This window comes from Esox lucius, chromosome 9 (assembly GCF_011004845.1).
Source record: "Esox lucius isolate fEsoLuc1 chromosome 9, fEsoLuc1.pri, whole genome shotgun sequence".
NCBI classification, from domain to species: Eukaryota; Metazoa; Chordata; class Actinopteri; order Esociformes; family Esocidae; genus Esox; species Esox lucius.
Genome location: NC_047577.1, coordinates 17,888,739 through 17,910,941, shown reverse-complemented (window position 1 = coordinate 17,910,941; position 22,203 = coordinate 17,888,739). Strand labels below are relative to the sequence as shown.

Here is a 22,203-nt window from a genome sequence, read left to right as displayed (position 1 = left end):
AGATGACTTCAGATATCTACAACCCCATTTTCAAGAAAATATGGATGCTTTTGGATGCCCATTTAGAATTTGATGCCAGCAACACGTTTAAAAAAATTGGGACAGGGGCATGTTTACCGCTGTGTTGCATCACCTGTTCTTTTAACAACACTCTGTACGCATTTGGAAACTGAGGAAACCAATTGTTGTAGTTTTGAAAGTGAAATGTATTCCCATTCTTGCTTGATATAGGATTTCAGCTGCTCAACAGTTCGGGGTCTCCTTTGTTGTATTTTTCATTTCATAATGCGCCAAATGTTTTCAATTGGTGACAGGTCTGGACTGCAGTCAGGCTAGTTTAGCATCTGGACTCTTTTACTACAGAGCCATGCTCTTGTAATATGTGCAGAATGTGGTTTGGCATTGTCTTGCTGAAAAATATGTAATCTGGATGTTACTCCAAAACCTGTATATATTGTTCCGCATTAATGGTGCCTTCACAGAAGTGCAAGTCACCCATGCCATTTGCACTAATTCACCACCATAACATCACGGATGCTGGCTTTTGAACTGTGCGCTGATAACAAGCCGGATAGCAAGCCCTCTCCTCATTTGCCCGTAGGACATGGCGTCCATAATTCCCAAAAATAATTTCACATTTTGATTCGTCAGACCCAGGACAGTTTTCCACTTCGCCTCAGTCCATCTTAAATGAACTCAGGCCCAGAGAAGGCAGCAGCGTTTCTGGATCTTGTTTATATATGGTTTCTTCTTTGCCAGGTAGAGTTTTAACTTGCATTTGTGGATGCAGCAACCTCCTGTGTGCATAGGTTTTTGGAAGTGTTCCTGAACCCATGCATTGATTTCCACTACAGAATCGTGTCTGGTTTTAACGCAGTGACGTCTGAGGGCTTGAAGAACATGGCCATCCAATATTGGTTTTCGGCCTTGTCCCTTGCGTACAGAGATTTCTCCAAATTATCTGAATCATTTACTGATTTGATGTACTGTAAATCAGGGTTTCCCGACCCTGTTCCTAGAGATCTACTGTCCTGTACCTTTTCTGGTACAGAACAGTAACCTGGCTGACACCTTTTCAAGATGGCGCCGTTGAGGATGGCTGCTGTTTTTCGTGGTCCTAACTAACTTTGTGGATTTATTGTTTTATTGTTGTTACTGTTGTGTAATTTTGCTACAATCGCAACCGCGTTATTAACCTATAACAGACAATCACTATTGGACATCAGAACTGCACTGGAATCGTCTTTTTTGTCCAGAACATCAAGTTCGCCGATTAACCCGGGATACCTTTTGTGGTGCTTACCAGAGCCAGCACCTGGAAAACGACGCAGACGGAAAAAGCGTGAGAAGCAGAGTGGAGTTTTGGTCCGACTGCGGCTGCGTGGAAACCGTGCTCCTCTCCCAAATATTCTCTTAGCGAACGTTCAGTCACTAGACAGCATGCTGGACCAACTTAGGAGCAGGCTAGCTTTCCAGCGCGACATTAAGAACTGTAACGTACTGGTTTTCACTGAAACATGGCTGGAGCCCTCAATCCCAGATGCGGCCATTGTTCAAGAAAGGGCTATCCATTCATCGGCAGGATCTGCATCATGATAAAAAAAATTGGTTTCTGGGTGTGGACTGTATCTCCTTATGGATGCTCTCCTGATCTGGACCAGATAACTTCTCAGGCCGTGTTCTCAAGGTCTATGCTGACCAACTGGCTGATGTCTTTACTGATATCTTCAACCTATCGCTACGTCAGTCAGTGGTCCCCACCTGCTTCAAAAAGTCCATAATTGTTCCTGTGCCAAAAAAATCTAAAAGTCCTCTGCATGAATGACTACCGCCCTATAGCATTCACACCAATCATCATGAAGTGCTTTGAGTGGCTAGTTAAAACACACATCACAGACTCCATGCCTGCAACACTTGACCCACTACAGTTTGCCTACAGACAAAACAGATGCATAGAGGACGCAATCGCTCTGACCCTCCACTCTGCACTCTCTCATCTGGACAACAGGAACACGTGAGAATGCTGTTCACTGATTATAGCTCAGCCTTCAACACCATTGTGCCCCACAAGCTGGCGGTTAAGCTCAGGGATCTGGGTCTCAACCTCACTATGTGGAGATGGATCCTGAACATCCTGCTAGCAGACTCCAGGTGGTGCAGATGGGCAACACCACCTGCTCCTCACTGACTCTCAGTACTGGTTCCCCCCAGGGAACTGTGTGTTGAGCCCACTCCTGTACTCTCTCTTCACCCACGACTGCCTGGCAACTCACGTCTCCAACACCATTGTTAATTTTGCAGACAACATCACCATCATAGGCCTCATCTCAGACAACGACGAGTCAGCCTTTAGAGGCGCGGTAAGGTCGCTGACTTTGTTGTGTCTGGATAACAACCTCCAGCTCAATATCAGCCTCCAGCTCAATATCAGCAAAACGAAGGAGATGATTGTTTATAACAGGAAGCAGCAGAGAGAGACCACGCCCCCATACACATCAATGGGTCCACAGTGGAGAGAGTTCACAACATCAGGTTCCTCGGGGTCAACATCAGTTATGACTTGACCTGGTCTCATCACTCTAACGTCGTGGTGAAGGAGTCCAGGAAACGGCTCTTCTTCCTACGCCGATTAGGGAGATTTGGCATGGATTCCAGGATACTCTCCAACTTTTACAGATGCACTATCGAGAGTATCTTGACTGGCTGTGTCACCTTCTGGTATGGCAGCTGCACCGCCCTCGACCGTACTTCAGAGGGTGATTAAAACAGCAGAGAGCATCACAAGGTCTGACCTGCCATCCCTGCAGGATCTCTACACGTAGAGGTGTAGGAGGAGGAGCAAACGGATCATTAAAGATCCCAGCCACACATGCCATGGACTGTTTATTCAGTTCAAAACAATCAGGCTATGGGACAGTTTCTTTCCACAGGCTGTAAGGCTGCTCAACTCGGAAACCCATCTACCCTTCCATCCTTAGTCCATGCACACCTGTCACTTTATATCATGCACACCTGTCACTTTTACATTGCACTACGGTTGTATAGTTATTATTGATGTGTGTTTTTGTATAGTGATATTACTGATTGATTGTTTTATCCTATTTTTTTTCATTATAATTACTTTTAACTGCACTGTCGGGAGTAGGAAAACCAAACATGTCATTGCCGTAACTTGTTATTGCAAATGACAAATACAATTTTGAACTGTATGATCCTTCTCCAACTCTAATTTAGCACACCTGATTCTAATAATTAGGATGAAAATCTTAACTGGGTAAGTCACAAATGGGGTTAAAGAGACATCTTACAGGACAGTAGATCTCCAGGAACAGGTTTTGGCAGCCCTACTGTAGATGATATCCCCAAATTCTTTGCGATTTTACGTTGAGTAAAATCCTCATCCTCTCTGGCATGCTCTTTTATACCCAAACATGTTACTGACCTTTTGCTAATTAACCAAATTAGTTGTTAGATGATTTAACAGTTATGTGTTATCTAACCTTAACCTCTGTTCAGTGATAACTAATGTTAAACTAACGTTAACATTAAAATAAATGTATTACATTATGTAGCGACCTTGGTAAGGCCATTACTCGACCCCTGAAATCCTTAAACCCTCTGTGGAGCACATCTAAACATTGCTGTTCATTTTGGGCAAATTTGTAATGAATGATATGTTTGTCTGGCGTTCGTATCATAATATACATTTTAATAGCGTTCGTAACATATTGTTTATTGTAATAGCGTTCATAAGATATTTTACATTTAAGACAATTTTGTATGTATTATACATTATTATTTTGGTAGCGCATTGTAATGTAACCTACATAACGTAACATATCATAGGAAATCGGGTGCCATGGATTTACGTAAAAAAGTTTACGTAGTCCCCTGAGACCACGTTGCAACGACAGGATAGCTGTTAATGCCCCAATAGTACAGCCTTAAAAATTACCACAGAATTGAATAATTACCCACAATCAATCAATCAAATTTATTTATAAAGCCCTTTTTACATCAGCAGTTGTCACAAAGTACTTTTACAAAACACCCAGCCTGAAACCCAAAGAGCAAGCAACAACAATGTTCAAGCACAGTGGCTAGGAAAAACTCCCTAAGAGAGGCCAAAATGTAGGAATTAACCTAGAGAGGAACCAGGATCGGTGGGGTGACCAGTCCACTTCTGGCAGTGCCAGGTGACAATTTTAAGAGTGCAAGTTGTAAAAAATTGTAAATGCATTTAGACTGTGTCCAGAGTCTATAAAACTGAATCCAGGTCAGAAGCATGACCAGATGGACAAGGACAGGGACAACCTTGTGGAGGGGGGTGCTGGGGGGGTGGTTATCAGACTGGAAGCTGGAATCGACAGGGATCGTTTTGGTCTGCAACACATCCAGGAGGTGTGGGCCAAGACCTCATGTCCTAAGTTTGAACAGAGCAGGAGACAAGAAAATTTAGAGAGTGCATTCCTTAGATTTACAAGGATTTACAGTGGATCAGGAGAACTGACCCTACTCTCCCAGCACATTAATATATCAGCATAAAACCTTGGGGCTGAGACAGGGGTTCCAGTGACACTGTGGCCCTGGACAGGGCCCAACAGGCAGGAAGTCTATCACCCACATTGCCAAGCATCAACCAAAGAAACAACAACCAACTGCAACCACCCTGAAATGAGGGCAGAGTATTGCCCGCAGAGTTCACCACAGTTGCACAATGAGCGCAATGGAGAGACAACAAGCCAGTGACTCCGCCCCCAAATGGCATTGGAGAGAGGGCATCCTAGTGACCATGAGAGCCCACCTGGCAAGAGAGCAAGGATGGACAGTATCAAGCCTTTTCATTTACCTTCACACCCCTGGGCCTGAGTGCACTTAATCTTAGACCATGCTGAAGAGATGAGTCTTTAGTAGACAGTTGAAGATTTGGACTGAGTCTGCATTTCTAACTTTAATTGGCAGATCATCCCACAGTAGAGGAGCTCCATGAGAGAAAGCCCTGCCTCCAGCTGTTTGTTTAGAAATTCTAGGTACAGTTAGAAGGCCTGCATCCTGTGATCTTACGTTATCTGTAGGTATGTATCATTTCAGTGAGTTAAGTAGGAGCAAGTCCATGTATTGATTTATAGGTTAACAATAAAACCTAAAAATCATCCCTAGCCTGAACTGGCTGCCAGTGTAAAGAGGATAGTACTTGAGTAAGGATTCTAGCAGCCTTGTTCAGCACTAATTGAAGTTTATTTATTGATTTATGAGGGTGACCGGAGCATTACAGTAATCTAATCTAGAAGTGACAAAAGCATGGATTTGTTTTTCTGCATTAGTTTTTTGGCCTATAATTGTTAAATTTTTTCAGAAGAGGCTTAACTTCCACTCTTTGTAGTGAGTTTGGTACACATCCGGAAGACAGGGAGCAATTAATTATGTTCAACATTGGCTGACCAGCATCACAGCTTCTTGGGAAAATGTGTCAAAATGGTGAATGTGGAGGCCATGGAAGGTGTTTGATGTCATCCTGTTGTTTTTAAACCACACTTGAATTCATTTAGAAGCGTGAATCTGGACACTGGACACATCCTGGAAATCTGGAACATAATGAGGGAACAGTGTTTTACACCACAGGGTGCACCTGGTCATGTAAAATGGCCCCATATTCCTTGGCTGTGATGTGACCATGTGGAGCAATAATCAGACCCAATGACTTCCACGAGATGGCTGCCCATGCTATTACAGATCCCTAGCCATGTTTACCAGTTGGCCATGGACACTAGTGATGAATTCTAAACCCACACATTTTCAACTAGACCTGATTCCAACAGAACTACTTAAGGAGCTACTTCCTGTGTAAATGTCAATAAAAACAACACGCAATGATGTGCAAATCATTTAAACCCTATATTCAATAGAGTATAAAACATAAAATAGGACAAAGACAACGTATCAGACTTTAAAAGTGAGTCATTTAATTGTTTCTTGAAAAAGATATGCCTACCTTGAATTTAATGCCAGCAACACGTTTAAAAAAAGTGGGATAAACGGAAAAAGCTGTGTACTGCTAAAAAAACAAACCTGGTGGAATATCACACCACTAATATGGTCAATTGGCAATAGGTTAGTAACATGACTGGATAATAAAAGACAATTCCAGAGAAGATGGGTTTGTCCGAAGTGAGGACGGGGAGGGGTTCACCACTCTGTGAGGGACTGCGCAGGCCAATAGTTCAACAATTTAAGAATAAGATTTCTCAATGTAAAATTGCAAAGAGTTGGGGATCATCATCTAAGGTACATAATATTGTTAAAAGATTCAGACAATCTGCAAGGGACAAGGCTGAAAACCAATATTGGATCGCTGCAATCTTCGGGCCCTCAGACGGCACTGCATTAAAAACAGACACAATCCTGCATTGAAAAATCACTGCAAGGGCTCAGAAATGCATCCAAAAACCATTGTCTGTATGTCGCTGCATCCACAAATGCACGTTAAAACGTTATTTTTGTGAATCATGGACACTGCGTCCTCCGGTCTAAACAGAGGGATCGTGCGGTTTGTTATCAGCGCACAGTTGAAAAGCCGGCATCCGTGATGTAATGGGGTACAATAGTGCACATGGCATGGGTGATGTAGCTGTCACAGAAAATGTGCTAAAACTCTTGTTTACTGGTGTTTCACATATATATTATTATTATTTTTATTTTATTTTTTATAACATTAAGCAAATGTTAATGTGGATTTTGCAATGCCTTGGCCAATAACAATACCTGTTTAAAGAATTCTGTTGACTAAGTGAACTAATCAGAATGATCTTCCTAGAACCTTCTGATATTATAAGTGGAGTAAGGTGTTTGTGAAGAAAATTAAATAACTTCACCTAAATCCCCTAGTCAGAAGGTGCACACGTTTTTCACAGTGTTTGCTGTTAGAAGGAAGACGTTGTTTTCTGGTAGAAAGGAACACAATAAACACTCGTTAAACATCAATCGGAGCGTAGTTCATCTGTCCAGAAGAAAACCTTTGGGAGCTGTTACAGGTGACTTGCACATGTCATGTCCACACACATTTTTCTAAAACATTAAAGGGCCCGTTCCAAGGAAATATAATTCAAAATCTTCAACTGTAATTTTGAAAAAGTTTACAACCACAGTGGTTAATACACGAGTTTACATTTTACATTTTCCACCGGCAAGCTTCTTCACAGACGAGTGCTTGACGACGTAGAGGCCTCAGAAACTCATGAAGCAAATATGATACAACCAGGTTTTCAAAAACATATTTTATTGTTCAACAAATAAATTTTGGTAGCGCCCTATGACAGATGTTTAATATGACTGTACAATGTACGTACGAGTCATAATTCTCTGGGCTAATGCGGTTAACATATGGGTGTGGTTAATACTCGGGTTTGTATACACATGAAACTATGGTGCGGTTTATACGCGGTGCAGGTTATGAACAGGGAATTACGGTAACTGTTGTAATGTAACCTTTAGTTAAGGTGGGGTCTCGCACCCTCCCAACCAACCCCACACCCCAGGCATACGCATTCCAACCAACATTTCTTAAGGGTGAAAACAATTAAGACTCACCCTTTCGCAGTTTGCTACTGTATCTCACATTCATCGAAGCAGAACACACGTCTTTATCTATAATAGACCCAAAGAAAATAGTAGAGCTAGTGTCTAGTCACGCTATTGCCTTGAACAAATAGTTTCTTGGTTTCCCAGACATTCCATTCACACAGAGCCAAGCTAAGTTTAAAACTCCTTTTCAACCTTTTGAGTCACTGAAGAATGTCCCGGTTAGGTGGTTTACTCATATGCAGTTTACTGGTTGAAAAGGGGAGTTGTAAGGTTTCAATCAACACTTAGGAAGATAACAACCCTAAGTCTAGATGGGGATCAGCTACATAGCGATGCATGTGGATAATTTGTCATGTCGTCTTGTAGGTACACAGCATATAAACTGCCGATACTTTCTTGCGGTTTAGAGGTAAAAATCTGGTTAACTGTTTGCTATTCATCCCTGATGATTTTTGTTCAGGTGAAATGGCCCTGGAGATATGTCTGTCATCATACTTTGACACGGTACAATTCATTCATCATCATTACGTGAAGAGGCAGGACTCAGTTCAGCCTAACCTGCCCTGCAGGGCTTACACAGCAGATGATTTTTAACTTGGCCAAATATAATTACAGAAACTTAGGCTTTCCCTCGGCTTTGTAAAGATCTCAGCCCCAGACTCCTCTAGCAGACTGATGCATGACACTTTTCAGAATGAGTGTGTCTACTTTTGGCAGTTCGCAAACAAAGGGAGTGTAAATATACAGGCGTGATTAAATTCCAGCCTCAAACATCGTAAAGTAAATGTACATTAATGACAAACTGGGGGGACGCTACTCATCTGCAGACGTCTGCTCTAATCATTGTCTATTCAGTGAGTTTGGGGTAAGTCGCGTCTCCATCCATGGCCACTCCTTCCTCTGGCCCGCCACAGCCACAGCGTTTGTCGTCGCTGGCCCATTGAGTTGCTAGCGTTCCTCAACCCACTGCATTTTGAACATAGACCCGGACTGTGCTGTCTTATTGCACACACCCATTCCCGGTTCCCTAATCATTAAGTGTGTTTGTTACCTCTGTTTCCCCTGTCTTTTGTCACATATTGAGAATTCTGACACCAAGTTAGAGCTCTGGTGTAATGAATATTGGTTGAGCAGCAGGCTGATATTCACTGTCTGTCTTACTGGATATTCCCGTTACAATCTTACCTGTTTGCTGCTTTTAAGCAGTGTCTATATTTTTACGTGTTGCTGCATGTGCAGCTCGTTAAGGTATAAATATTCCTGATTTGCAAACCCTGCGCCTGGTTCCTTCCTTCGTGCTTTCACCTGGACCAGATCATTATAATTCTTACTTTTTATTTTGGGCCAATCAGTCAAAGATTGGGGGGTGCTAAAACTTCTAAAAAAAATAATGCAACTCATCAAAGTCTTTTGTTTTTAAGAAATGATTCGCCCTCATGTTTGAGCCCAAAATAAGAGGTAGAATTATAACACGGCAGAGAAAGCTCTGCTCCCAGACAATTTATTTCCAAGTGCACTGGGCGCATTATGTGACAGGCTCCGCACAATGTTATGAGCAGTGATGTTAATGATTAACAACTGGGGGTGGACAAAATACAGGTGCTGGTCATATAATTAGAATATCATCAAAAAGTTGATTTATTTCAGTAATTCCATTCAAAAAGTGAAACTTGTATATTATATTCATTCATTACACACAGACTGATATATTTCAAATGTTTATTTCTTTTAATTTTGATGATTATAACTGACAACTAATGAAAATCCCAAATTCAGCATCTCTGAAAATTAGAATATTACTTAAGACCAATACAAAAAAAATATTTTTAGAAAGGTTGGCCAACTGAAAAGAATGTACATGAGAAGTATGAGCATGTACATCACTCAATACTTAGTTGGGGCTCCTTTTGCCTGAATTATTGCAGCAATGTGGCATGGCATGGAGTCGATCAGTCTGTGGCACTGCTCAGGTGTTATGAGAGCAGGTTGCTCTGATAGTGGCCTTCAGCTCTTTTGCATTGTTGGGTCTGGCGTATTGCATCTTCCTCTTCACAATACCCCTTAGATTTTCTATAGCGTTATGGTCAGGCGAGTTTGCTGGCCAATTAAGAACAGGGAAACCATGGTCCTTAAACCAGGTACTGGTAGCTTTGGCACTGTGTGCTGGTGACAAGTCCTGTCAGAAAATGAAATCTGCATCTCCATAAAGTTGGTCAGCAGCAGGAAGCATGAAGTGCTCAAAAACTTCCTGGTAGACGGCTGCGTTGACCTTGGACCTCAGAAAAAACAGTGGACCAACCCCAGCAGATGACATGGCACCCCAAACCATCACTGACTGTGGAAACTTTACACTGGACTTCAAGCATTGTGGATTATGTGCCTCTCCTCTCTTCCTCCAGACTCTGGGACCTTGATTTCCAAAGGAAATGCTAAATTTACTTTAATCAGAGAACATAACTTTGGACCACTCAGCAGCAGTCCAGTCCTTTAGCCCAGGCAAGATGCTTCTGACGCTGTGTCTTGTTCAAGAATGGCTTGACACAAGGAATGCGACAGATGAAACCCATGTCTTGCATACGTCTGTGCGTGGTGGTTCTTGAAGCACTGACTCCAGCTGCAGTCCACTCTCTGTGAATCTCCCCCACATTTTTGAATGGATGTGGTTTCACAATCCTCTCCAGGGTGCGGTTATCCCTATTGCTTGTACACTTTTTTTCTACCACATATTTTCCTTCCCTTCACCTCTCTATTAATGTGCTTGGACACAGAGCTCTTTGAACAGCCTGCCTCTTTAACAATTACCTTTTGTGTCTTGCCCTCCTTGTGCAAGGTTTCAATGGTCGTCTTTTGGACAGCTGTCAAGTCAGCAGTCTTCCCCATGATTGTGTAGCCTACAGAACTAGACTGAGTGACCATTTAAAGGCCTTTGCAGATGTTTTGAGTTAATTAGCTGATTAGAGTGTGACACCAGGTATCTTCAATATTGAACCTTTTCACAATATTCAAACTTTCTGAGATACTGAATTTGGGGTTTTCATTAGTTGTGTTGTGGAAAACACTTCAGACAAAAAAAGATGCAAAGACTCAGGAGCCTTCGAATCCAAAAGTAGACTTTATTGACGTCATGAAGCTGTGCTGATCTGCAGAGGAACCAAGCCATGTTGGTCTGCAGAACAACCGACTTCCAAACATTAAACACACATTTTTATACAGTATGGTTATACAATGATATTAGGTCCTCCCATTATGCTAATTTCTGGATGGATCCTTCTCGAATCTTCCATCAATGTTTTTCACAACCCTCTGGGATTCGCTCCCCCAGCCACTACTCATGACTGAGCATATTCTCTGAAATGGAAAGATTTCCTGATCTATGGGCTCACTCATCCTCCCAAGATTTTGCCAAGACAGTCAAGGACAAGCTACAAGTCCTTCTGTCCTCAATATGAGATAACAACAACCACTCATTGCACTGACCATGGGAACAATAGTTCATCACTCTCTCTTAACAATTAAACTGTTTGGGAAAATAATATGAGTCCTGGTTAAATGTTTTATAAATTAACACTCAATTAATATACAGGTGATCACATGAGACATTCTGTCTAGTTAATGTGAAATAACATTTTATGAAAATATCCCTACAGTTGTCAGTTATAATCATCAAAATTAAAAGAAATAAACACTTGAAATATATCAGTCTGTGTGGAATGAATGTATACATTATACAAGTTTAACTTTTTGAATGGAATTGCTGAAATAAATCAACCTTATGATGATATTCTAATTATATGACCAGCACCTGTATATAAGCGGTGGCAGTACTGGGCTTTGTGGGTCTGGGCCTGGATAGAAGCGCGGGCATTTCATCCTAAGCGACTGCTTATGCCTAGAACCAGCCCGGTCTATAGTCCTCAAATTTTATGGTACCAAAAATATTTGGACAATAGACCACACAACTGTTTCTTGTTGGGGTCAGGGGCAGAGCTTCAAAGGGTACGTGGCATCACGGCAGGTAATCAGAGGGTTGCCCAAAAAATTCATTTTAGTTAGGAGAATACTTACGCTGACATTGAAGTGAAAAACATGCATTGTATTTGTTTTATGATTCCATGAGACATTTTAGGTGACCTTGGGGGTTTAACTAGATCTTGGAGGCTTGTTAGCTAAAGAACTGAATTTGGAAGATAGTTAGCTGTGGCTCAAATAGAAAAAGAAAAGCAAAAAATGAAAAAACAAATATAATGTGCCCTTGACAAACATATTTAGTAAAGTTGTTGAGCAGCAACAATAAGAAGTTTAAAAGTAGACCTAACATTACAATGACAGAAGCAGCAGCATGGCAGCATCAAATGAGAAAGGTGGGGAAGACAGTGATGATCCGAGTTCAACAGCAGCTACCAGTGAGGTTTTGTAACTGCAGGTATGTATTGCTGTAGCCTATGTTTGCAGGTATGTATACCTGCAAACATCTGTTCATCATGGTAGTAGATTAAATGTGCCTACATTTTTCTGAGAATTGTATTACATAACAATTGAATGTATTATCTTTGATGTAGGAAATCAGGTAAGGATAGTAAGATTTTAAAGCTGGGGGGCTGAGGGCTATGTGAGGGGCAAATGTGCATGTTAGTATGTACAAAACTTTCAGGGAGTTTGTTTTTTGTATCATTAAAGCATGCAAAATAAATTTAATCTAGATTTAATTATAGGCGTAAAAACATTTTTGGACCGTGTTGCCATGTTGGACAACATCTGGACCAAAGTGTCAAGACAAAAGTCAAAAGACCAGAAACAGACAAAACATTATTTGTGTCAAAACCCACATGGTAAAATCCAAAATCGACTTAGTACATTGCAAAGAACAAAAAAGCACTGGTGATGTCATCAACGGCAAATGACCTGGAAGACCAACTAAGACATCCAGAGTGGAGCAAATAATACTCACCATCAAAAACTGTCTGGCAGATCAGGAATGCTTTCCAGGAGGTAGGCGTGGATGTGTCAGACTCTGTGGCCAAATTGAGAAGGCATGATTGGAAGATTCTCAATTACTTGCTAGCCTTAAACACAGAATGGTCTAAAAGGTAAAAAGGTTATTGTAGAATTGATCATGTACCAGAGTGATGACAAGAGGCAAGTGAGACATGTATAAGCCTCTTATACATGGCTGTGCACAATTCGAGGGGCATGGGCAGAAATTACACAAAAGCTCTCCTCAGGATCTATGCCAGCAGCCGAGCTAATGTTGTCCCCATGCATCTGTCAGCTTCTACGATGCGCATCAGGCATACGGACGACACAAGCCCACCTGCTCGAGTGACGCGACACAAGCAGATAGAATGCGGCACAGAAGAACAAAAAAGGGCGCTGAGTCTGAGGGGAAATGGGCATGGGCTCCACCCCCCCTTGGGTCTATTAGTGCACGTCCTTCTCTTGTGCTTTATTACGTTATTATATATTTGTAGAGAAGAGGGCATTTTAAATGCTTTTAAATTTTTTTAAAAACAAGTGTTTTCGTAACATTTTGTCATATTTCCTCTCAGCAAGATTGATGGGACGCGTGTAACAATCATTCGTAAAAATTTCAAACGACCTTAGATGTAAAATAAGGGTTCCGTAGGACACTGTATTCTTTGTGATTCGTAACAATTCGTTTTTACTTAATTTTTTATCTCTTAATGTTCCCAAATTTTCTTGAAAAACTGAGCATCAGGGAATTAAAGTAACTTGGTCTGATATAAGCCAAAATCTCTAGGGTGGGCCACTGTATACTTCGTACGCTACTTCCATCCCGCCATCAACATTACCCTTGCCGCAATCAAAAAATGTACCCACCATTTGGGAACCCCGGATCTACACGAGAAGGATTACTATCTATCTTTTCAAATTGAAATAATGATTCAAAATCATTGTAAGTCACTGGTGCAATGCTACATTTCATTTTGGTAGAATAATAGCAAACGCAATATTTAGTATGCAAATATTTGACACAATGGCTCTGAAGATGTTATAAATAATGCCAATTTCTGTGAACAACAACATTTAAATGGTTATCTGATAGCATGGGACGTTACAAAACACCCCAAAGACTTTTCCAGGGAATCTCAAGCGTGAGACTTGGTACATTGTTGTTAGTCCTGCTGTACCCACCCATAAACAATTAAGCCTACATTCCCCCACCCATGATTCCAGTGAATAGTACTGACGTTGTACTATTCAATCAGGCTTACTCCAACTGTATAAGAAGCTCTAAGATACGAATGGGGGTTACCTTTCGAGTCCAACTCAGAGGAACGCACTTCAGCCTCCCAGGACACATCCACAGACTTCCAGACTGACCCAGACTACCACTCACCATGTCAGTCGTAACCAGGTGCAGTGGTACCCGTAGCTACAGCTCACTCAGCACTCTCGGCTCGAGTGCTTATAGTTCGTCAGGTGGAATGCAGATTTCCAGCGGGTTTGGAGGCGGTGGGTACGGTATGGCGGTAGCCCCGATTGGTAGTCGAACGCAAAGTGTTTACGGGGGTGCGGGGGGATATGGCACCCGCATTTCGAAATCTTCTTTCTCGATGGACTGGGCTAACGAAATGGACATATTTGCCCATGAGAAGCAAACCATGCAGAATCTGAATGACCGCTTAGCCACTTATTTAAACAAGGTAAGAAAGATGAATGGAGATTCCGCGCGCCCAGCTGTTACACTTCGGTAACTCTCGTGGAGGCGCGCGTAGACCCAGGCAGGCAGACAATTGTTTAAAGACACATATTAGTCACAAATCTTCGAAAAAGTCATTTAAATTTAAATAACCCACACGATAATCCAATAAATATAATAACAATAAGTACTCTCAATGTTTTGACTGCACATTTTTTTTTAAATCGTATCGTTACATTTCTGTTTAGAAGGAACAGCATAGCTTTTCTATGCCTGTAGCCGGTTGGAAAAGTCCTGTCATTCTGAAAGGACATGCCAGTATTACAATTGTCAAAGCACGTCTCTAAATACATGGTGACATGACAATATTTGCCATGTTTTGAGGATTATCTTGCAGGGGGTGATAGACTCCCCAAAAGCACCTGCTTTGCTCAAATGCATCGCACTTACATATGGAACAGGGGTGCTATTTGGTTAGTTACCGCTATTTGAGACACAAAGCGATGCATTTACTCACTCCCTTTCATGTGTACGCAGGTGCGCTCTCTGGAGGAGGCCAATCGGAAGCTGGAGCTACAGATTAAGCAGTTCTACGAGGCGAGATCACCCGCTTGTAAGAAAGACCTGACGAAGTTTTACGCCACCATCACAGACCTCCGCGACAAGGTACATCTTGATGTAGCCTTTGCGTAGGAATAATAGAGGTGGGGATGGTTTGGGATTGAGAGGGTCTGAACAGGTGTTTATAATAATAAAAAATAATAGCACATTAAATAAACTTGCATAATAGTTTCCCATTGTCTTCTGTCTATGAATAAACGACTGCGTGTTGACGCCGTGCCGAGATGCAATCTGTCCTTACATCCCCCCACGGGACGAAAAATTACGATTCGCTACATACGCATTTGAAGCTGATCCTGGCGAAGATTTATCTCACAGCCGACGTCTTACTAATATAAACACATATAAAAACAAGAAACCAGGCAAGCCTAGTTCAGTCGGCCTGCAATAAAAAGCGTTTACCTCTCGAGATTCGAACCCGGGTAGCCCACGTGAAATGCTGTATTATTAACTACTACCACAAGGAACTGTGCATGTGCCACTAGCCGTTTTAACAGTTAATTGGCCATTCGTGAATTACATACGTTTCTTACTAAGTTCCACCGCCGTTTTAAAAAGCGTATTAGCCAGTAATAGGCTTTACCAGTATCTACGAACTTACTGGAATAGTCATAGGAATTTAGCAATTGCTAGAGAGTCTGCCAAAGCCATCTAATTTCATGGCATAAGAAAATATTTATTACAAAAGTCAGGCACGGTCCCCCACCCACCTCGGGCCTGGGTGCAGCTACAACCCCTGCACCCGATAGTTACACCAGTGGAATGAACTGTTAACAGATATCCCAAGTCTCCTGGAAGTTCCGGGAGTCTCCCGCATATTGATAGAGGCTCCCTGATGCCCGCAAATGAGTTAAAATATCCCTGAATTTAGAACGAGTGATCAAGGGCGCGCATGCGAGACAGAGACTGTGCTTCAAACCGTGTAGCGCGCGCACGGCAGAGAGGGAGAGGGAGCGAGAGACCTTGCGTGTGTGTGTGCTGGGGCTGGGGCTTCGGGATACCTCCCTGAAATGACTTTTTGCCGGTTGGGATGTCTGTGTTAATACAGCATAGTTGACGTAAGCACTGTACTCATTCACTGTGGCGGTCTCGCTGTCCTCAGATACATGCCAGGTCAATGGAGAACTCAGCGTTGCTGCTGAATCTGGATAATTTTAGACTTGCAGCTGACGACTTCAGGATGAAGTAAGTGCACCTTCTATGTACTGTACACAACCTCTTTATATGTAACTCTGGGACAATAGCTTTGAGATGGAGTGGACCAAATCCTCCCAGATCAACATACATGCTTAAAGGGCTAGGCAGAGGCTATGGACCTGATGGGGCAAGTATTGTTTTTGTTTCTTTTCTGGAGAGAGGAATCACGTTTTTGGTCTCCTCTTGTCAACCTTGGTAGGTTAGAGACAGAGACTAATATGCGTATGACCTTGGAAGCCGATGTGATTCGTCAGAAGAGAGACCTGGACAGCTTTACATTGGCCAGGGGAGACCTGGAGATGGAGCTTGAGGGGCTGAGGGAGGAGCTGGTCTATGTCAAGAAGAACCATAACGAGGTAACTTCCTCATTTACCATCAAGGTCATAACCCTTGTTGTTTGACAATGATAAGTTGGTCTTTTTACATTTTTAAATGGTATTTTTAAGTTCTTGAAATACTAATAAATGTATTAAATTGACCATATATTCTATACAACCTGTCTTCAGAAACTATTGATAACAAGACACCAGCCAAGCCTAGTTCAGCAGGCCCGCAATAGAAAGTATTACCCTCTTGAGACCCAAGTCGCCAATGTGTAAGGCTGTGTCGCTAACCATTACCCCACAGAGCTCTACGTTCGAGGGTTGTCAGTATAGCCTCTTGTGTCTATCCTGAACGGCCACTGGCCGTTTGAACAGCTTATTACCCTGTAATTGGCTTTACAAGTATCTACTAACTTACTGTACTGGTCATAGGAATTGAGCAATTGCTTGTCGAGTCTGCCAAAGCTATGGCATAAAAACGTATTTTTTTCTTTCATGGCACAACATCCTAGTTTTTTCTTTCATTCGTGAATGACATTGATACAATAACTTACAATAAAGGTGACGATAACTAACTTTTTCATCAAGTGAAACGACGAGAGAATCGTGGAAATAAAATAAATAAATGTCGTTGTTCACAATAGATTCAAACTTCAGTTTTCTGACCCCCCTGGGGGATCCAGGGGGGTCAGAAAACCAGTCAGTATCTGGTGCGAAGATGTGCAACACATCTCCTTCGAGTTGATCAGGTTGTTGATTGTGGAATATTGGTCCACTCCTCTTCAATGGCTGTGCGAAGTTGCTGGATATTGGCAGGACCTGTAACACGCTGTTGTATATGCCGATCCAGTGCATCCCAAACATGCTCAATGGGTGACATGTTTGGTGAGTATGCTGGCCATGCAAGAACTGGGATGTTTTCAGCTTCCAGGAATTGTGTCCAGATCCTTGCCACATGGGGTCTTGCATTATCATGCTGCAACGTGAGGTGATGGTCGTGGATGAATGGCACAACAATGGGCCTCAGGATCTCGTCACGGTATCTCTGTGCATTCAAAATGCCATCAATAAAATGCACCTGTGTTCGTTGTCAATAACACACGCTTGCCCATACCATAACCCCACTGCCACCATGGGCCACTCGATCCACAACGTTGACATCAGCAAACCGCTCACCCACACAACACCATACATTCTGTCTGCCATCTGCCCTGTACAGTGAAAACCGGGATTCATCCGTGAAGAGAACACCTCTCCAAAGTGCCAGACGCAATCGAATGTGAGCATTTGCCCACTCAAGTCGGTTACGAAGACGAACTGCAGTCAGGTCAAGACCCAGATGAGGATGATGAGCATGCAGATGAGTTTCCCTGAGTCGGTTTTTGACAGTTTGTGCAGAAATTCTTTGGTTATGCAAACCGATTGTTGCAGCAGCTGTCCGGGTGGCTGTGTACATAGAAAAATTCTTTGATCTTTGAGTTCAGCTCATGATAAATGGGGGCAAAAACAAAAGTGTTGCGTTTATAATTTTGTTTAGTGTAACTTCTTATTAAGAATTTAGCAATTGCTAGCGAAACTGAAGAGGAACGTTTCCATGCAAGAAACAGTCGCCGTATACAGTTTTAGGCTCACTTTAACATAACTACTGTATGTTGTTGCAAGCAAATGTGTTTGTCTATCCTGACCCAAAACACATGCACGGTTGCGTACTTCGAAAATCCACCAGAAACATTTGCCTGCGAGGAGATACAAATTCAGGACCTATAGTTTGCATGTCCGCTTCTCTAACCCGCTACGCTATTTAACAAGGTGTACTGATTCAGTCAGTCAGTCAGTAAGAGACATTCCCTCTTATGCAGTCTGGCAAAAAGCAGAATTAACAGTCAAAATATGGTCATAAATGATCAATGAACATTATTTTATCTGAGAGAGGATTTCTTTCACATGCCTTTCTTGAGACGCATATTTGATATTTTCATGTTTCCAGGCATTAATTAAAAATCTGTCAATCTGCTTTTGGAAAAAGCATTTAACCCTAATTGCTCCATGAGATGTGTTCTCACTCATATTACCATGTAAAACAAGAGCCTAAAGAATTAGCTTAAACATAAGTAAAAATCAGGGGATATTCCTCGGATTTCACAGAGAAAAATAACAAAGCAATCTTCTTACTTATTCTCGCTATGTTCATATGCTGCCTCTCAAGGCGTTTTACAAACAATTTTGTTTGTTTGTAACTTTTCAAAGGAGTGTGCAAATGCCTTGTATCAAGAGATTCTTGTACACAATTATAGTCTACAAACCTTTGTAATGGCACTGACTGATATGTGGCTTTTTGTATTTGTGCTCATTTGGGATGGTGGCATTTTGTATTTGTGCTCATTTAGGAAGCTGTATTTTCACTTTGATTTTAATTACTGAATGGGGAGAGCTGCATATTATTTTTAAAATAGGAACCAGTTTTGCCTGCTGAGAAGCATCTCTTTTCAAAAACCAAATTCTGAAAATCCATTTTCAACAGACCTTAGTAAATGTACAGGATTATCAGGGTTGTCATCAGGGCTGTGTACATAAGAATCTGCAACTGTCACTACATGTCTGCTTCCTGGCCATTCTATGTTCTTACAGCTTCTCTAAGGTCTCGATAACTATTCATAACGACATGCTAAAGCAAATGTTCTGATCAAGCCTGCCAATAAACAAACTAGACATTTCAAACTTGGATAACATTATGCTGATCGACATTACACTATAACTTTATTGTAATCAAATATTTAAAAGATACAGAGAAAAACTGAAACCTAACTGTTTGCATGCTTATATCAAAGCAGTGCAATTGCGTTGTCAAACAACAAAAGCTGCTGAAATGTTAATCTAGTTGATATTATGATGGTCCCACTGAGATCCCTAATCCCGAATGGCTTACAGTTGGTTAAATCAAATAATTAAGAAAATGAAATAACATGTATTTGATTTTGATTGGTGTTCATGGTAATTTGGGACACCACCTCAGGCTGAAGAGTAAATGTCACGGTAACCCCATTTGTTCCTTTTGTTTGTACAGTGGCTCTTGCTGTGATATTTGCCACTGTTTAATTTACTGTGTACTTGTGATCATTATTTGTTTGTCCACAAGGAGGCAATGTTCACCCACACATTTTTCTGCCAGGTGGCTTACCTTTTCAGTCTATGAATGCAGTTGGCGTTCACTTACTTCAAGAACCGGGTTTCCTAGACTGCCACAAACCTAGGGCAACTTCACGGCTATCAATACTAAAATGTACAGTAGCTCACTGGTCTCGTGTTATTTTCCCTGTCCCCTCTATAGAATTAGATACCACATGGTGACATTTCCCCGTCTTCACTTCTGTTCCAGGAGATGCAGTTGATCCGGACGCAGAGTGGTGCGGTGACGGTGGATATGGACTGTGCTTCCCAAGTGGACTTGGTCAAGGTGTTAGAGGAGACGAGGGCACAGTATGAGGGCATTGTCGCCAAGAACCAGAAGGAGGTCATCACATGGTTTGAGAGAAAGGTGAGACCGCGTCTAAGAAATTTGGCCGAGGTGTGAGGCTGGGTCCTACGGTGTGGTTGGCGGGAGGCATTAATCACACATTCTGAGACAAGCAACTATGCATTTGACTGTAGTATGTACGTGTGTGTGTGTGTGTGTGTCAGGTGAAGGATCTCCAAACCCAGATCACCACCAGCACCACAGAGGTACAGACCTCTCACTCTCATGTGACCGAGCTGAAGAGAACCTACCAGAGCCTGGAGATTGAACTACATAGCCTGCTCACTCAGGTATTCAGCCGAACACTTGGGAACCAGTACCCCCCCCCCAACACACTGAATTTCTCTGCACAATACCTTAATTCCTAAACTGGTATTTCGCCTCGGTCTTAAAGGGCCACGTGTCCATTCTCTTCACCACTCACAAACATGTACACGCCCATGTAGAAAAGGTATCTGGAGAATAATGTAGCGGAGGTCACCGAGCGCTACAGCGTCCAGCTGAGTCACCTGCAGCTACGCATCGACGCCCTGGAGGAAAAGAAACGCCGGCTCAATGTCAGCATCCAGCAGCAGGCCTCCGAGTACCAGATCCTCCTGGACATCAAGATGAGGCTGGAGATGGAGATCGCGGAGTACAGGCGCCTGCTGGACGGCGAAGGGTTCGGGTGAGGCCGGTCGGCGTGGGGGAGGACAGATGGGGGTGAAGGGATTTGGGGATTGAGGTGTGAGTGTGTAGGGGAGAGAGGGAGGGGGGAAGTTGGAGTTATCGGGGGTTTGAGGAGACGAAAAAGGGGGAGAGAAGGGGGGAGAGAGGGTGGGAGGGGACGGTTAAGAAGAGAGAGAGACAGACTGAGACCAGAAATATGCGATGCAACAATAAATCGGCCCGGTCATTATTGTAAATGTGAACTGGTTCTCAGTCGGCTTCCCTGGTTAAATACATACAGAAATAAATGCAAGACTCTTTTCTGCGCTCATTTATGCTGCTGTTAGAGATGCCTTCATACCACAGTGCAGTGATCACTGTGCTTGTCGTGAGCTGTCACATTGCAAGTGTGGGACTGGGAGATCAGTGATGGACAGAAGCCTATTATTGCAAATGATTGCAGATTTCCGATGTGATTAGTTCAACTGAATGGAAATGTTTGTTCCCTGTTTGACGACCAGCATGCAAGTGGAGGGGAGCAAGAAGGTGCTTGTGGTTCGGAAAGAGGAAGTGGTGGAAGGTAATCAATATTATTGATAAAAAAGAATCAATAAAAGAATCAAGTGTTCCTACCCATTAAAAATGTTTTAAATTATATATTTGTAAGCATTTTTACGAAAAGAGTACATATGCCTGGCTGCAGATTAGACTGCATAACCACCCCAGGCCACAAAATAGAAATGTATTAATGATTGATTTATTCTTTAATGGATTCCTGCTGTGTGCCTTTTGCCACAGAGCACAACCCCCACATGCAGAAGCGAGTGAGGGTGATAGTGGAGGATATGGTGGATGGGAAGGTGGTGTCCACCTCAGTTGATGAGAAGATCCAGGATGTCAACGACCTGAAAAGACCAGATGATATGGTAGTCCAGGTTACCAGGACCATGGAACTCCAGTGACTCGGGTTCAAGCCCAATCTGGGCTGTGTTCCCACCCTTCCTGAAATTCTCCCTTGAAAAAATCAAAAATGAATAGGGAATTGTTTTTTTTTTAAATTGCAGTTAAAATAAATACAATACCAACTTTATAACTTAATCTACAATTCATGTTTAAAAAATTCATGTTTTTCTAATCTTGGGGTTGGATGTAGGATTAGGTAGACTGGTGTTTTTTTCCATCATGTTTCAAATTTCCCCTCTCACTGTGAGAATTTAAACCAAAACCAAATGCTCTTACCGAATGAGGTACATGACTTGGCTTGCAATTACCGTATATCTGTTGAAAGGCTGCATCAAAAGTCAAATAAAACATTTCTTTAAGGCATTTTGTTCTGTAGTTCCGTTCATCCCCACCAGGGGTCATGTTTTGAACATCTATGGCCAGCAGTGGTCTATTTTACAGGGTGAAAGGGGTTGAGTAGTAAATAGAAACAGATTTTGTTTTATTGCAGTTACGTAAGCGGCATTAAGAAAATCCTCTCGTCATCGGACATTTTGAAGCAACTTTAGCTCCATTGTATAGTTACAGGACCACGAGTCATGCTTAATGCAAATACGTTTGTTTTGTAGGCGAACCATTCTGACAAAACATGCTATGTTTATTTGCTGAGAAAATCTAGTTCTCTGTGCTTTTCAGGACACTGATTTCATAATGGA

At 42.2% G+C, this 22,203-nt stretch overlaps 1 protein-coding gene and 1 long non-coding RNA gene across 2 annotated transcripts; one reads left to right on the top strand and one right to left on the bottom strand.

Annotated features, from left to right (window-relative positions):
• Positions 1-7,587: 7,587 nt before the first annotated feature.
• LOC109616128 lies at positions 7,588-12,870 on the bottom strand. Its single transcript, XR_002197195.1, has 3 exons — positions 12,701-12,870; positions 12,530-12,592; positions 7,588-7,644 (listed from the first exon to the last, which is right to left on the bottom strand). It is a non-coding gene; the product is annotated as an uncharacterized LOC109616128 (long non-coding RNA).
• Positions 12,871-13,830: 960 nt separating this feature from the next.
• Positions 13,831-21,871, top strand: krt99 (keratin 99). Its single transcript, XM_010889179.4, has 9 exons — positions 13,831-14,246; positions 14,780-14,908; positions 15,966-16,048; positions 16,260-16,416; positions 19,760-19,918; positions 20,062-20,187; positions 20,344-20,564; positions 21,067-21,125; positions 21,344-21,871. The coding sequence occupies exons 1-9, from the start codon at positions 13,941-13,943 to the stop codon at positions 21,505-21,507; spliced, it is 1,404 nt and encodes a 467-aa protein (XP_010887481.2). The 5' UTR covers positions 13,831-13,940; the 3' UTR covers positions 21,508-21,871.
• The last annotated feature ends 332 nt before the right edge of the window (positions 21,872-22,203 follow it).